The 17,689-nt window shown below is 41.7% G+C and overlaps 1 protein-coding gene across 4 annotated transcripts in view; it reads left to right on the forward strand.

Moving 5' to 3' along the window:
* Nucleotides 1–17,689, forward strand: part of ANO1 (anoctamin 1) — an 83,012-nt gene that overhangs the window by 35,473 nt on the left and 29,850 nt on the right. For all 4 annotated transcript variants that reach the window (XM_049821272.1, XM_049821269.1, XM_049821271.1 and 1 more), the window contains exons 3-10: nucleotides 3,064–3,390; nucleotides 5,685–5,783; nucleotides 7,340–7,491; nucleotides 8,814–8,868; nucleotides 11,705–11,756; nucleotides 14,462–14,527; nucleotides 15,026–15,081; nucleotides 16,527–16,568. In XM_049821272.1, the coding sequence (XP_049677229.1) occupies nucleotides 3,064–3,390; nucleotides 5,685–5,783; nucleotides 7,340–7,491; nucleotides 8,814–8,868; nucleotides 11,705–11,756; nucleotides 14,462–14,527; nucleotides 15,026–15,081; nucleotides 16,527–16,568 (849 nt within the window). The remainder of the gene's footprint in view (nucleotides 1–3,063; nucleotides 3,391–5,684; nucleotides 5,784–7,339; nucleotides 7,492–8,813; nucleotides 8,869–11,704; nucleotides 11,757–14,461; nucleotides 14,528–15,025; nucleotides 15,082–16,526; nucleotides 16,569–17,689) is intronic.

The following is a 17,689-nucleotide window of genomic DNA, read 5'->3' on the forward strand; positions in this document are numbered from 1 at the left end:
GATGTAAAGCAATACTAGGTTCGTCATGCTTTTGCTTAATTAGCATTGAGTGTGGAGGAATAATTCTGTTAGAGTGTAAACATCCCTCCTGCTGTGATAAAACTGAAATGTCTTTTTTGTGTCTCATTTACAACCGAAGTGACATCAGTCTTACAGGGTCTAAGTCAACACAACTCCCTCTCTATTTCAGCATGGCAGCGCTGCGAGAAAGGATGTGGCCTATGAGCACCTTTCAGCATTAATATTACATCCTTAAAAAGATAACCATTTCTTTCTTTAAAACAGGACCGACAGGCTTCTTTGAGTTTTTCCACTTCATCCCTTTTGCAGTGGGAAATAGCTATTCTCGTATATTCATAAATTTATTGAGGCTTTAGTATCCCCAGTGCAGCACCTTCTCCTAAATTATCAGTGAGTTCCCGCAAGGGTCAGCTTTTCAACAGGAAAGTTAAAAAAAAAAGTGAAGAAGCTCTTATTTAGTTCCTGCAGTGTGACCTGTCCCCTTCCCCATGGCAGTGGCTCAAAGAAACAGAGACACCAGGGATATTCAGCGCCGCTTTTCTCCACCCAAGGCGTGCTCCAGGAGAAGAGCAGCAGTGGTCAGGATGTACTGATCCCTCCTGAGCTCCCCAAGCAGTTAGAAACATCTGGCACACTCACTGCTGTCCTCTTGAAGAGCCATCTTCAGTCCTGCCTGTTTCCTTTATTTATTAGTCTCCGGAACAGATCAGCTAATTGCTGTGCCTCGTAAAGTCAGTCCAACGAGGGTAGGAAGTGGTTGGGGTCTGATTCTTCTGCCTATTTTATCTCCCTGCACTTAGCTGAACATCTGTTCGTTCAGCCCAGTTTTTCAGAAGTTGATATTTAATTAATTAGTAAGATCAACACATCTTTAAAAATGAAATACAATTAGTTATCTTAAAAGAAATCCCAGTAGTCCTGTACCTTGTTTACAACAGTTTACTTTGAAGAGGCTTTATATCCCAAAAATCCAGTTAGTTCCTATTTCTTAGTATTTTGTTTCTATAGAAATTTGCATAACTGAGTTGCCTGCCACAAGCAGACCATCAGTTTGCTTTTAAAAAAATGTTCTGCCTTCACAAGTGCACACCATTAAACGTGAAGCAATCGGAAAGTAATAGTTGTTAATGGTCTTCTATATTGTAGTTATGATGGGGCACAAACATGAGAAGCCTGTGCCCTGAAGAACGTGTTATTGTCACGGCTAAATAAAACAGATGTGAAGCGGGGGAAAGAGGGAACAGGACCAAGAGTGAATTCCGTGGTGGCAGCAAATGCTATATTATTTTATTATATATTTATGCATTTGGAGCAAAGGGTTTAGGTTAAATGGAAAAGAGAGATGGGATCCTGAAAGAAAAGGAGAGAGAAACAGATAGCAAAGGCAGGCATGGAGCAAAGCTCCGAGGGACCGAGGAGATGGAGACCTGCAGCCAAACTGGGCAGACATGGTCAAGTCAGGCTTTGGAAAGCAATAAATGTTCAGGCGTCAGCACCTCGGCAGGCGGCTGCTCCGTGTACTGCCTGGCACCTCGGGCTTCTTGCTGTCTGCCAGTCCTCCTTGCTGGGTGTTATTGCTACGCGCTCATCTGATTACACTTGTCTAATTACTTCTTCAGTGCGCTTTCTCCTCCCTCCAAACCCAGGGAGATGGGGCTTGCTGCTTGAATTTGTTGCCCGAGTACAAATCTTCCTGAGGCAGAAAGGGAAGAACAGACTGTCCCTTAAAGGCATTGATTTATTGTTAACGGTAGCTGGGACCTGCCCTCCCCAAAGTGATGTTCAGAGAAGTATGCAAATGTGTGTAACGTTGGGTGGGTTTCAAGGAAGTTTGGGCTATATTGGCTGTGCTATACTGTACAGTAAGCTCAGGGGTTGCTCTTTTCATCTGGGGTTTAAAAATGGGACTGTCTTAGACACAACTCTTTCCAAATAACTTACTTTCACAGTTTTAGGTATGAAATAAGCAGAAGGTGTACACATCCCAAATGGCTTTTGACCGATATGATGGCCGATGGCTATCGTTTGGAGCAGAAGTCCTACAGCCTCCGTGGAGGCTTAACATTCTGTGAAATTAAAGCCAGAAGGTGCCTCTGGTCCCTGAAAAGCCATTCCTGTGATGAATACTTTTTGTAAAAACAAATGCAAGTTACTAGTGAATTTTCTTCTTTTTTTTTTTTAAAATGGTCTGTGCATCTCCAAGGGTAGAATTGTGAATTATGCACGAGAAGCGCTATTGAAAGTAGAAATTAATAGAAATGAATAGTTGTTAGTACTTTTTTATGTTTCTACAGTTGCCCTGTGCAGTTTTCAGTTAAATGCTTGGAAATGCAATTGTGTTATAAGTCTTATATTTCTTGCATCTTGCAACACTTTGCGTTAATTCAAGAGTGGAATTAAGCCTTTGCCACCATCAAATTGCAAAGCGACACAGGTTTTTGTAAGTGAGGAAAAAAAGTTATGAACTTAGTGAGCCCTGAACCCACTTCCCTGGCTACAGTCCCTCTGCATTTTTGGCCGCGCTTCATGGACCAGCTGGCTCCCTTCAGTCTGTATCTAAGATGATCTCTTTCTCAGATGATACAAACTTGCAACGATAGATAAGAGAAGTGAGAAATGTTTGCACATGATATTAATCTATTTGTCAGAATTGAAACGCAGATGTCGGGTGGAAAAGGACAGATGATCTTAGTGGTGATTAACCCCCAAAGGAGAAAACCAAATCCACCAAGTAGCTGACTTATGAGCTAGTGTGCTGGTAATTAGATTAAATCCCAGTCATTTTAGCTATTTATTTCTGGCTAATAAAATCCCAGCTGGCTATCAGTAAAATTGCAGGTGTTAACTTGCAAAATTGTTTTGAGTAAGTAGCAGGGGGGGGTCGTCCTGCGTGCGTGCTGTTTGAAGATGGGTCATTGTGTGCTCCAGGCAAGAAGCTGTCCTTGATACAAGGATACGGTCTGTCTGGTGTCCGCGTTGGCGTGTGTACTCACTATTCTTCTCCTCTCTCCTTCTCTCCACACCCCCGTTCCCTGCTTCCAGTTATTGAACTCCCTATCCAAAAATCCAGATGCTGACTGCAAATATGGACTCTACTTCAGAGATGGCAAGAGAAAAGTAGACTACATCCTAGTTTATCATTACAAGAAGTCCTCGGCGGGGAGGACGCTCACCAGGAGAGTTCATCATAATGATTCAAGTGCCCGAAGCACCAAGCAGGACCAGCCGCTTCCTGGGAAGGGAGTGCAGCTGGAAATGGGGGAAAGCGAACCTCACGTGGATTACCATGAAGACGACAAGAGGTTTCGCAGGGAGGAGTACGAAGGGAACCTCGTGGAGGCCGGTCTGGAACTGGAACGCGACGAGGATGTAAGAAGCCATTTCAAAGGGTTAAAGATAAAGAGGATAACTGGCGGTCGAATCCTGGGAGATGCTGAGCTGTTCCTGTGAACCTGGCTCTGGTCAAGGTTACACAAACTCAACTCTTCCAGAATTCGATTTCAGTTCTGGCAGTGCCATCATTGCCCGCCGTTTTAATTTCCTTCACAGCAATGGGCTGTGGTGTTGTTAATGCCTCAATGAGGTGAAGTTTCTCACTTTTCTTGCCCAGAACTCATGCACTCATGCACATCCACTATTGCAACACGGCGTGTTGATGTGTTGCCGTATCTAGAAGCAAGGCTTAAATTGCTCTGAATGCTAATCCCAGTTTCGTGGGTTTACAGTATGCTGTGGTTTGGATCCACTGGTAATTCCAGTTCTGATGAAAAATACCTGATACAGTGACATTTTTATACCTCAATATAGACTTCCAGAGAATTAAATTTGTTCAGGAGGTTCTGGTACATGCTCTAGCTCAGGCACGTGGGTCTGTATTACAGTTTGCTCTTTCCATTCTTAGATATGAACAGTACAGCTTGTAACGCCTTTCACCTGTACCCTGAAAACAGTATATTCTATTAAAAGACCATTAGACTATATAAAAAAATGATGTGTGTGAAGTACTGCCAGTGCGTGATTAGTAGAAATAGCCACAGCCGTATTAATTTCAAAGAAAGCTATTACAATTAACTGATCCGACCAATATGCCTGAAATTCCTGTGAGAGAGGGTAAACATTTATGCTGGTTTTATTTACAGGATCTAGAAGTTGAGATTAAACATCTAGACCTGTGATCAGTGTTAAAAAAAATAAATCTTCCATCTATTATTCACAAATCACAGGCATGTATATAATGGGGGGTTGTATATATATATTATTATTTTTTTAAGTATGTATTTTGCATGCTATAATGCAAAAAACCCTTTCACTTCTCTGTCCCCCAGGTGAAAATAAGATTTGTCTTCCATCCAACTTCCAAGTTGCTGTAGTAAACTGGAAACCTGCCTGTGCCAAGTCATAGATATTTAAATCCTTTGCAAGGTGGGAGGTCCCCACCTATGACATGTAATACAATTTCAAATGATGCAGAAGGGCTCAGGGTTCAAGCCAGGACACCGTATAAGAGAGAGAACCCTGTTCTTTCAGTACAAGATACCAAACCAGATCAGGAATGTATGGAGATGAAAGCAAGCCGCAGGGATTTACATCGGTGTCCATATCCAGCACATCAGTGTAGGGGGAAAAACCTGCAGTCATTTGGCCTTGAAAAGCATGCCACGAAGTTGCGTTGGAGGCCTGACTAATTGCAAAAAAGAGCAAAGGTTTCTTAAACAGACGATGTTTACTAAGTCACTTAAACTCTCTTCAGTGGAGTAAATTCGAAGGTGGTTTGGAAGCCATGCCTTACGGGAGGGCTGCCAGTTATTTGTGTCCCCTGAGTTACTGATTTCTGGAAAACCAGTGCAGAATATAGCTGCGTGAAAGCTAGTTATTATAACAACTGCCTGAGCTTGTAGAGCAGCAAGATTAGAAAGAATCATTAAAGTTGCTTTCTCTTCTGTTTGCTGGATGTGTGCTAGTTTGATATCATTTGTCTTTGAAATGATTACTCCTGTGGGAGTAAATACGGGTGTACGCGGGAGTGCCAGAAGCAACCCCCCATGTCCAGCCATCTAGAACAGAACTCAAGAGAACTAGTGGGATCCAAGCATACCGCTAATATTATCATTAACATTTATCTTTTTTTTTCTTTTGTTTTGTTCAATTCTTCCTACCAGTTTTCCTAATTAAAATTTGTAGTGTTTTAATGCAGATATTCACATCTGTATCTAAGGCTGCTTCTTTTTCAGTGAAGTTCTGGTCTCTTGACATACTGAGCAGCTCTTAGGAGGTAGCAGGGACTCGCTCAGCTCTATTAATTGCAACGCACTCAAGAAATCATACCATTTGGCTGGATGCCTATGCTTCAAATTTAACTGGCTTAGTCTGTATTTGTGTCCATAGTCATTAGCTTTTATCTCCCAAACAATTTTTATATGTTTAACCTTGTGGTAATTATTCTGGAAGACAATAGCTTTTTTGAGTCACATTTTATAGCAGCTCAGCACAGAGAGGTGTTCGGTGATTGTCCTGTTGTTAGAAACTAGCTGTCTCAAACAAATGAGATTTATCGTGTTGGCGGTAATAGACTGTTTGTTCCTTAAATATGTATGAAACACAAGGGGAAAAATATTTTATTTCCTCTTCTCAGTAACGTCTTTTCTTGCTTTTTTTTTTTTAAGACTAAAATCCATGGGATTGGATTTGTAAAAATACACGCACCGTGGAATGTATTGTGTCGAGAGGCAGAATTTCTTAAGCTCAAGATGCCCACAAAAAAGGTGAGTCTTGATTTTCTTTTCTTCCTCTGGAAGGCATAGTTTAAACATATGGTCATCTCGGAGCACCTTACAAATGTAGACTTTTCTTCCCAGAAGCATTTTTAAAATAGTTAACTAATCTGTACAGAAGATTAGAGTCACAAACTTGCTTGCGTGGGACAGCAGAAAGAATAACTGGAAGGAGGGATGGAAATTAAGAATTCCCAGCCGCTACCGCTCTCCGTACACGATCCGAGTGATTTCATACAATGCCTCATCCTCTCAGCGTGTTTTAAAAGAAGAAGTTGCAATTGATGATGAAATTTATCTGTGCATTTTGGAGGGCTATTTCTCACTCCAAACGCTAGACTGCTGAAAATGAACATAAGACTAACAATTTGTGTGCAGTAGTCTCGCTGAATTTACTCTTCATATACATTGTTAGTCATATTTGCAGGAGTTGGGACTACTCTACCACAAAATAAATTACCTTTCAGAATATTTGAAATATCATTAAAGAAATGACAGTGTATTTTCATCAATTCTAAATCATCTGTGATAGATAGCTACCTGTTCAGTGAGCGTAGCTTAGAGATGGATTAATTTTTAAACACATACTAAGTGCATGTCCCAGACTGCAGAGGGAAGTCTATAATGGAGCAAGAGACAGTCTCAAAGCCCAGCGTCATTTATTACAACACTAAAACCACACTTTTGGTTTGGATTTCATATTAATCCCCATTATTGCCTCACTTACCACCAATTTTAATCAGAAGCACAATTAGATTAAAAAAGTCTGTTGTGATCCTGTGGTTAAAGCTGCTTTGCCACAAAAGAAAAGCTAGGCTGGGCATTTTGCAGGGTTTTTTTTGTGTGAAAGAGGCCATGTAAGCCTGCAGGCATTGCCCGGGAGAGGCGGAGTGCCCGAGAACATCCTCAGACCCCGAAAACCTTATTTCCAGCTGAGCATCTTCCTGTGGCGGGAGCTCTGCCCTGGATCCGCACATAGTTTTTGTGGCTCAGAGAGGGAAGCCTGTAATCCTCTTTTGTGACCTGCTAACACAATTCCTGCATTTAGCACTAACAGAACTGCAACAGACAATTCCAGATATTTTGGGTCCTTTATATGGAAGAGGGGAAACTCCTGAAACCTGCACAGTATTCCCAGGAAAGCCCCCTGGGAGAGGAGAACACTTCTGTTGTTTTGCAGAGGGGGTCCTCCATTGCTCCTTCATTTCTTTGTCCCATTGCACCAAGAAAATAGTAAATGCCAGAGGAGCCGGTGTCGGAGGAGCCAGTGCTGAGTACCTCTCTGTTGAACACCACAGTCTGATTATTTGGAATCAAACAGGGGCCGTGTTTTGGCTCAGAGAAAAAGCAATAGGCTTCCTCTGCTTGCCTTGGTTTGATTTTCCCATCCATCTATGTCTTTCTGAATGTTTTCAAGAAGGTAAGCTGTACTCCTTGATAGTTTATTGTGATGTATTTAATTGACCGTTTATTCCTTACAGTTCACTTTCGCTTATGGATAACGAAAAAGCAATAAAGTTTTACTCTTTTTCTCTTTGCCCACTCAGATGTATCAGATCAATCAGACCCATGGTCTTCTGAAAAAGATCAATTCTGTAATTCAAAAAATAACAGAACCCATCCAGCCAAAAGTAGCAGAACACAAACCTCAGACGGTGAAGCGCCTCTCCTACCCCTTCTCCAGAGAGAAGCAGCACTTGTAAGTGGAAGCTTGGTGTAAACGTCCACGTCAACAGGTTCCAGCCTTTCTGATAGCAGCTAAGGCACCAGAAGGTGAAAGGGAAAATGAACGCCAACACTTTGTTAGGGATTACTGCAAAGAATATTTCTATTCTGCAGTAAATTTACTTTTTTGTTTGGTTGGGGTTTTTTCTCACTGTTGAGGAATGAGGCTTTGCAGAGCCCCTCTGCCAAATCTCTGTGTGTTTTAGCTGTTGTTGTGGCATATAATACATATCTATATAGCTATACACATCAAGTGTTAGGCTGCCAAACACGATTTATAGTGTGGTTAACAATAGTCTCTTTTCCACATAAAATAAAATGCTCAGTAAAATTTGTAGCCAGAGATGTGGGTTGATAAATTTGAGAATCATTTCAGTCATCTGGTATGGGCAGTTCACACATGCACTGCCAACCAGGCCTTGTCTTTGGAAATGCTATGAAGTCAGTGGTAGCTTTGCCATCGATATCAGATCGGTAAGAATAGCTGTAAACGTGGGTGTAGGAAAAAATCATAAGGTGGGGCCCAGCCAAAGTTTCGACTGCCCTGGATTGCTTTGCCGCTGCTCTTCCTTGGCCAGCGTCCCAGGGGAGAAGCTTTGAAGGCTGTGTTTATGTACGTGCCAGCTGGAACAAATATCAGTCCCAGGGCAGGATTTCTTCACTGTACATACCGGGGTTTTAGTTTTTAATAAAGGGATGCAGAACGCTGATGGAGTTGTGTAGTTTAGTTGGGCCAGTCAACGTATGTGACATTCGACGTGTTCTTGGACTTGCAAGAAGTGTATTTATATATTTATCACCTGGAGGATGTTCCTACAGCGAAGGCGCCTGGCGGCTCAGAGAACGCCCAAAAGATGCTCCTTAGCTGAGGTGTGGATGTGCCTTACGCTGTTTGCAGTGGTGGCTTTTCTCAGTGAGACCGCCGGTGTCTTTGCTGAATAAGGGAGGCAGGAACGGCCTCGCAGGGTTTAAGGTGCAGACAAAATGTAAGGACCGTTAGGAGAAATTCAAGGCCAGCACCGGTCAGGAAATCCACTTAAATGAACATCAGCAGTGTCTTTTGTGCAGAAAAACCTATAAATATGTAAACCTAGTGAATCGTATAAGCGGCCTCTTTAAAATATGAGAGTTGGGATGGACTTTCTTTTTAATGAGGTTTCTACAAGTGGTTCTTTAATGTTAGCCATGAGAGATCCCCAGGAGAAATGAAAATATTGAAGGGGTCAACAAGAGCAGGAAATGACTGGCTTTTTTTTTTTTTTTAACCTAATGGGCTTCCTTCTAATCTTTTAACAGATTTGATTTGTCTGACAGAGATTCCTTCTTTGACAGCAAAACGAGAAGCACTATAGTAAGTACTGTACATAAATAATTTATGGTGGATATTGCCTTAGTCATGGTGTTAATAGCCCCTTTGCCAGCTTTAGTACAAAGCCTGTTGCAAGTTTGCCTTTCTTAACCAAATAGCAGGCATCACCTTTGACATCAGTTATTGAAATTATAAATAAAGCATTTCCAGCTTTAGCTTATGTGCTGAATAGTGTTTGATGCTAACAGGTTGCTGCCTTTTGGAAAACAATCTGGATTTTTCTACTTCACAGTTAATCTGGGACATAGTTTCTTAGTAGACATATCACCAGAAAAGAAGAGATCTAGATTCTACCGCTGGTTCTGCCACCAGCTACCTGCAACCCCTGTGACTCATTTACCTTTTTGTAACAATCCATTGATCTTTTTGTAGAATGCTGGGAAATCTCCCAGGACAAATTCTAATGAAACAGCCAGATATTTACAGGGAAAATTATTTATAGCTTTTGGGGGCAGTTCTCTAGAATGGTGCTACAAGTGTTGAGGTTTATGATTTTTATTTAACATTATTTATGATTTTTATTTAACATTCAAGTTTATGTGAAGCGAATGCAACAAGGACAGAAAATTGCATCTTGTTCTGGTTGTATATGCATCTGTTCACCCCTATTACGCCAGTGAGTGCGATGTACATAGATGTAGCACTGGAACTGGGCTGAGACATTCCCACCTTTGTGTTGGAAGGTCTCTCTCCTCCTTCAGTGCCAGCATGGGACTTCTCCTCTCATAGTTAAACTTTTGCGGTTCCCTTGCCGAAGTAAAGCCTAACAGAGGAATACGGGATCACAAACTGCATGTTGAGTGCTTTCTTGCGACTTACAAAACATAAAATAGAGTGGGGAAGAAGGCGTAGCCTCCTTTCTAGGGGGGGGAATTGAAAGGACAGCTCGTATCACATCCAGGGCAGTTGGAAGGGACCATGCCGAGCAGCACTTGCTGCAACGCTTTTCAAAGTATAATGTGGACTCTTTGCCCCATTCCACTGCTGCTAATCGGTGCTTTGGAATGTGACTGCGAGCATGCTTTTATCTTATATTTAACATTAGCCTTTTTGGATGCTAAGTGGTTTTAAAAAGAGCTTGTATTGCAATTATAGCTGCCTTTTATTGCCACGGTGATAAGGAGCGTAAGATATCAAACTTCCTTTTCCTGCTTTGAAATTCCAGTGTGTGGACCCCATGATGTAGTTCCCTTGTAGCCTGAAGTGCACTGATTTGATGTGAGCGCAGGTTATCAGGGCTAGGTGAGTTTGACCAGGAAAGGCAGGCACAGCAGAACAGAAATGGAAAAGGAAAAGACAAGCATCGAACTGGTTTATTTACGATAACCCATTTCACTTGAGATTGGAAAAAAGCATAGCTTTTGTTTGTAGACTTTATTTTATATGTCTAGCTACACAGTAAAAAAAATTGTCAGTACAAGATCCTAAAGGGAGCAAATGAAGGGTTAAAATTAATGACAACAGGCTGTCTGAGAAAGGTAGCAAGACAAAATGGCACCATAGGACAAGAGGGTGAGCAAGATTAACTGAACCATGGGCTGAAGCAAAAGGAGCTCATAGCAGAGGCTGGAAGGAAGAGGAGGGATGGGGGTTTTGTAAACCACTCGGGGAACACTGGGCATTTAACGATAATGGTGATAGTATGTTGCTTTGTTTGAAATCCCTGTAAATCACCTGGTAATAAAAGACATAGTGAATGTTTCCCAGCATCATTTTATCCTGCATGCATTTCTCTTTGTATTCTTGTTTCTTAAAGTTCTCTCCTGCCTCTCATATGTATTTTTAAACCACAGTGCAAATATTGACCCTTCCGCCTACTGCAAAATGAACAGGAATCTAGTCACTCCCTGTGAATCTTTGATGAATAGAAACTAAGCCAAAGACCTTTTACTTATTTTTTTTTCAAAAAATAATTATATAACCGGAAATCTCCCCGTGACAACCCTTTAACTCACTGGAGTTAGAAGACAACAACAGGCAGATGAGCTGCGGGGCTTGCCTCCTATGTCCTCGCTCGCTTCCCTCCGTGAATTGGGCAAGCAGCAGCCGTGAGCACACGGATTAGCGAGCATCCCCAGGGAACCGGTCCACGACTCCCCAGACAGACCAGGCAAGGGGCAGCGGGTGCCTTTGCCCGTGGTTTTCCTCTGCTGCCCGCTCCCTGCCAGCCTCCCGCTCGCCTTACCCAAGAGCACCGCTGCGCAGGAGCGGCGCGGGGCGAGAGCTTGACTGCCCGGGCACGCTGAGATGTGCAAAGGTTATTTGACAACAAATGCAATAAATCGTAAAAATAAATACGTCTGGTTTGGCAGTGAGGTCATGCAAGCTCGGAAGTTTTAAGGTCAGCCTGTGTTAGTCCAGTTTCTGATGAACAGCTGTGTGCTGCGTACACGTTATGAGCCCGAAGCTCTTCTGAAGTCCTTGGGTTGGAGCCAGCTTGTGCCATCGGAGGCGAGGGAAGAGCTGGTCCAGCACGCTGCCTAGGCCGGGTAGAAGAGGGCTTCTGGTCTTCGATCAATGTCTAATACGAGCAAAAATAGTGCTTCTGTTCTGTGAGTGGTTAGATGTAACCCTGTTTCCCCCCCAGTCAATTATCTTGGTAGCTGGCTATTTAGTTAGGCTTTTCTCTCTTGTACAGATAACTCGGCACGGAAATCTTTAAGCCCTGCTCTCCTGAATACCATGACTTTTAATAAAGAAAGATGATTTCATCGACATCTTGGTTTTGCCAATATTTGAGCTGTATGCAAAAAAGATTGTGCTTTTCACTGGCAGTATCTGAAGTAACCCTTTCCTTTCTTTTATTTTACTTCCACAGGTGTATGAAATATTGAAAAGAACGACATGTACCAAAGCAAAATATAGCATGGGTAAGGAACTTTATTTAGCTTTAAGATCGATATCATTCTCAGGTATTGAAAAGAATTGCAAGTTGTAACCAGCCGTGGAGTTTAGGTTTCTCGCATGCTCTCTAATTTGATGTACATGGATATAATTATTTTATTTGGAAATTTAATTTAATTAATGTAGCTGTTTGGAACTCTTTCAAATGTGAATTTATAGATTCAACTCTAAATTAAATGGTAAGTGAGCATCTATCCTCTCCAGATGTTAGTTACGTCATGTGCAGCGGGACTGGATGGCGATATAAACCAGCGGATAATGTGTGCTCTGCTTCGGTTCAGTTTTACACTCACTGAAGCGAACGAGGGTATTACCATGAATTTCAATAACTGCAGCAAAAGTCTGTGGCTTGGCCCGTTCCTTTTAAGTAGGAACCTCGCATTTTTATCGTGGGATGGCTTTTCAGTGATTAGAGTGAAATGGTCTTAACAGATGACTGCCCAAAACACTGTCCTAAATGGAACTGGGATTAACCCAGTGGGATGGCCAAGGTGTAAGGCACGCACTGAAAGCTGGCCCATCTCTTAGCCCTCAAAACAGCTATTGCAAGTCACTGGGTGTGAAGTTTGTGCGGCCACGGCCAGTGGTTTTAGGATTTCAGCCTTAGGGCTTGCGCTCTAAGAACTGAATTTATAATACAGGTAAACACGAATTACAAATCAGGTCACCTTAAAGATTTGTTGGCAGCTTTTCCTGTTCAGCCCTTATATACTTATTTTATACGTATCGTGATATATAGGTATGTACTTGACTGTGGGACCAAAGTTAACAAACAGTTAATGGTGAACCAAATTATATAAGGTGGAAGGCTGAATTCCCTCATACCTAAGCTTCTTAACAGACAACCAACAGAAACAAATTTGTATGAGAAAAGTGCATGGACATGGGAGAAAACGTTTGATAACTGTTGGAATCTGTTATAGCATTTATTTGCCTACAAGCAGTTAAATAAAACAATGGGAACTTGAATTACAGGTAGTTCTGTTCAATATTGACCCATCAGCTGCTTAGAAATACATCAAATAATAGAAGAATAATTATGCCAGAAATGATTTTCATGCTTTGACTCTTCGCTTGAAGTAACAACATACAATGTGCAATTGTTGAGTCCTTATATACACTAAATTTTGGTGTTCAGCCAGTATTAACAGAAGTACTGTTTCCCTGTAGCATGGGAAATCCAAATTAATCTGTGACTTTCAGGACCCTTTTCGAGTCTGGTGCTGGATCATTTTCATTGGAAATTACGTATTTGCACTCTTGAAAGGGGAAGGTCATACAGCTCAGTTTGAATTCTTGCCTTGGAGTTGGTTACTCACTTGATTTATTTTTTTTCTTTCTTTCTTTCTTTTTTTTTTTTTTTTTTTTTTTTTTTTGGTCCAGAAATGGGAAACACATTAGAGATTAGTTGAATAAGGCAGAGGCTAAAGGAAAGTAAAGTGTTAGGATTCCTGCATTGTTCTTCTACCTGAGACTGGCAAGGTCACACCTTACCTAATAAAAATGTCATTAGGCCAGCCTGTCCATGGGTATATTCAGCATAACTCAATCGGGTCCTTTGTGTCCCAGCGCTGGAATGCTGGGTTACAACCCAGCAAAGGTTGCAAACAGATTTGAGCAAACACAGATAATGCTGCAACATTTCTGCCCAGCAGGAAAAAGGCGGCTCCCCAGTGAACATTGCAGTCTTTGTTATTTATTTTGCAAATTTGTGAAAATGTGAATCAGTCTTCGTTGTTAAATACTGATATGCAGAAGGGTACTGTGTAGCTCTTCGGTTGGTCGTACAGCCCTAGAAAAATAATTTATCTGCTCACTAGTTGTTTCTGCCAGAAGCGTGGAAACATTTGCAGACAATTCATAGTGCTGTATAATCTTAACTAGGACTTTGAAAATTAATGATACTGCAGGATACTGAGCACTCCTGGAGCAGTTCCTCCAGCAGGTGATTAGTATCTCAAAAATGTTAATGAACTTGAAAAATTCTCATTTCAAGAACAATCAAAAATGTCTCAGTGAGCCTACAGCGAGCTGTTTGCTGGTTCAGAGTCGCTGTTCCTTCAAATCCAGTCCCACACTCTTTTCTTAGCAATGAACTGATGGGCAACATGGAGCACGCTGTAGCACATCATTTTTCTTTTCTTCTTCTTCGCCCTTTCTTTTAAATTCTCCACCATGACAGCGGCCAGGTATTTTTTTTACGGGCTTTAATCAGCTTAGCCTTGCACAAAGACAAGTACTTGACTTAGCTCTGTTTCAGCACCCAAGACTGGTTCGTCGAATCCCCAAATGTATCCTCCAGGATAACACGACACCTTCAGATGTGGATAATACTCCATAATTGGAAGTAGCTATATTAACGCCAGCAGCTGCAGCAAGAACTTTAGAGAAGTAATGTGCTACAGCCCTCAAAGGTCCGGCCAAGTGACCTTTGGGAACGGTGCAGTGAGCCGCAGTGTCGAAGAGCCCCTCACCGTTGTGCTCCTCCAAACTTCGATTTAATTCCTCCCCACCCACCCTCGCCTCCCGTACTCTAGCCCCAAATTAAGGAGCGATACCACACCTGGGAAGGCAGGGCTCCTCAAAGTCCCTCGTGCCGCATACATTTATAGATGAAGCATTAATTGCTTTCAGCCTCATGCATGTCACTAATAAACGGATGTGTAAACAGGGAAAGGAGAGGGAAGAAAGAAGGAAACTACCCTTTTAAATAAAAGACGAAAATGTGGTAAATATGGTAAGTATTACGCCAAGGTCTTCGCAAAGGCTTTCCCTACAATTTCTCTAATCAATCTGAAATCTGAATTCAAAACTTTGTGTGAATGATGCGTGCGTATGCGTGTTCCCGTATGCCATCAATTCCAGCCATATTCTTCTTGTGATCGAGCCTTCTGCTACACACTTTCAAATCTGCAGGCTTGCCCTTAAATCAAACTGACTTTTCAGAACATGTAATTTATTTTAATGACTAATTTCAAGCCATTGGCTTCTAATTCTTGATTCTCAAATATATATGACTTCCTCTTGCTCTCTGCAGTTTTCCATTTCATAAAATGAGTCATGTTTAATAACCTATATGTTTAAACATGAAACTACATGGAAAGGAATGAGATGGCAGAAAAATCATTAACTGACCAAAAGACTGTTATTTTGAGGGAAATCTCCAGGAAGGATGATAAAGTGAGACCGTCTAACCCCCAAATTGTAAATAACTAGTATGTCTTTATTTTTCAAGGTATCACCAGTCTGCTTGCCAATGGAGTTTACAGTGCTGCATATCCTTTGCATGATGTAAGTCATCTTGGAATATATTTTACATGTCTACTATCTGACACCAAGAAATCCTTAATGTGTTACGTATTAATGGCATCATCCCAAACACGAGTGGTTTGGATCCTGACTTCCTGCTCGCTCGTATCACAACTGCAGTAACTTCTGCAGGTCGTTTCCATCATCCTGCTCACTTGTAATGAATTCCCCGCCTCGGTTCTACCTGTGGAGATCATAAGTGATGTTTGAACGTAACATTGGAAGAGTTGTTTTGGTGGCTTAGCAAATGAAATGTTTCTGTTATTTTCTGACCTGCTCCCAAGGTCCCTGGCATCAGTGCTAGGAACTGGTTGCCATTGGAGGAAAAACCATAAGCAAGAATTTGAAGTGACGTATTTTATGGGACTGGATGTGACTGCAGACCTTCTTACCGGTGAAATCTGCAGTTCAGTAAGATGTCAAGAGTGCGCTCAACTATAGCGTTCATTGAGAGGGTTAGAGAGAAGTAGGGATTTTTGGTGGCACTCGTACCCGAGCTGGGGATCCCCATCCCGCCGGAGGTGCGCAGCAGTTGGATGCTGATGACGTTTTTACTTAGAGGTTCAAGGTACGACTAGAACCGACAAAGACACGCTTTTAGCTAGACCCATAAAGAAAGGCTTGACAGATGTCAAGGGGACATGGCAGTCGCGCTGCTCACGATGTACTGGCTGTGCGAGCGTACGAGGGCCGTCGAGCCTGGTGCCGGTTTTCCGGCGTGGGATGCGAAGATGAAGAGTGTCTTCCTAGTTTTCTGCTCCCCTCACTCGTGCTGGTTTTATACAGGACTGCAAATGTTTTATCTTGGTGTAACTGAGACCAGAACAGCCTCTTTATCTGCCTGATGTTTATCATAAATGTCAAGCACTCTTAAACTACAGCAATATCACTTAGAAATCCAGAAAGGTTAAATAAACTTCTCTGCGTGTACTTGTCTCGCGTCTCTAGACAGCTACTGATAGTCTTGTATATAAGTTATTTATTGTCTTAGTTTATTCCTTTATCGTGTTTAAAAATAGCTCCAAATTAAAACCTCAGATCTAATCAGCCCTGAGTGTTTGGAGAGTCTGGATAGGGATCAGCTCTCTCAGCTGGTCTCTTCTTGTTCAAGTGGACTGAGCTGAACCCCAAATACTGTGGCAATACCGCATCCTTTCCCTTGACATTTTTAGGCCACCTTTATCACTTATTCATTCCTTTTTCCCCAGTGACAGATATTATTACTCTTTCTTAATGTGCTTGATGACAGAAGACAAAGTGTGCTATGACAAATGAACTCCTAAAATACAGCATTATTTTACAGATTGCTTTTTCTGGTTTTGATGCATTAAGTGAGTGGGATACATGGGTATGCAAGATGCATAGCAGCTCTGGGGATGACTCACTCAATGATGCAGATTTTCTTTTCTTTTTTTTTTTTTTTAAAGGGTGACTATGAAGGTGAAAACGTTGAACCTAATGACAGAAAAGTAAGTTGATACAAAGGGGGTTTAACAAGGTTTGCAAGTCACCTGTTGGAATCTGGACGTTTGCCAAGATTTCACAGAAAATACCGCAAAAAGGCACTAAATGCCAAGCAGCAAAAGTACAGAAGTACTTTCCAGTGTTTAAATCTGCCCAAAATTGGAATGCAGTATGGATATGTATAAATTACCAAGCTTGATAATGATACATTTCTTGCCATGTTGGTAAGAGTATTGACAGAATTTACACATAACTCTTCCGAAAGTTCAGATGGTGTAATTTCAGGCCAGCTCTGATGAGACTGTGCTCAGTCATATTCTGGTACCTGTATCTGACATAAATCCTGCTTTGCTTTACGGCCAGCTCCGGTCTCAGCATTGCAACCTCTGCTGAATTAATGTGCTGCTGGGATCAGAATTTGGCAGTGGGGGCGGGGGGAGGGGGAAGGCAGCTGAAAACATAAGTGTAAAAGTTATTGGGAAAGATAAAGATTGAATATTTATCAGAAATGAGACATTCTCAGCAAAGCTTTCATGCGCCCTGTTCAGCCAGAAACTGCCCTGTGGATGTGTACTGATGCATTGCATCACTTTTCACATAAGTCTGTGGTTTAAATTGTGTTTTTATTGTCTGTATACTGAAAGACATTTGTTCATTGTAGTAAAATAAATAGGAATTAGAAATTCTAATTACATTTCATAAAAAAAAGCAAATTTTTCACCCTCCGCAGAAATGCTGATTTCTTAAATTCAGAGCGCACTTACTACATACTCCCGATCACACTTCTCTAAAGAAGATAGGCTTTTTTTTTCTGTTTATAAGACAAAAACTGAAGAGATTACGACCAGTTCTCTCAGGAGGAGCTACTAAATTTGGGTGCCATATATGCTGGCCTTTCAGACTTGAAACTTTGCCTTTCCAGTTTGTTTCATGGTCCCGTCTCCAAAGAAATGCTGGGGACATGCAGGTCATAGGAAATGTAGATCTAAAGCTCTTCAGGTTGGTCGTATAAAAATAGGTACCCAAAATTAAAGGTTTGCTGGGCCTTAAGGTGCAAATGTCTTATCAATAGACAGCGACTGTTATTTCCCTCCCTCTATCGATTTGTGTTAAAAATACCAGGTAC

This window comes from Accipiter gentilis, chromosome 17, assembly GCF_929443795.1.
Source record: "Accipiter gentilis chromosome 17, bAccGen1.1, whole genome shotgun sequence".
Lineage (NCBI taxonomy): Eukaryota > Metazoa > Chordata > Aves > Accipitriformes > Accipitridae > Astur > Astur gentilis.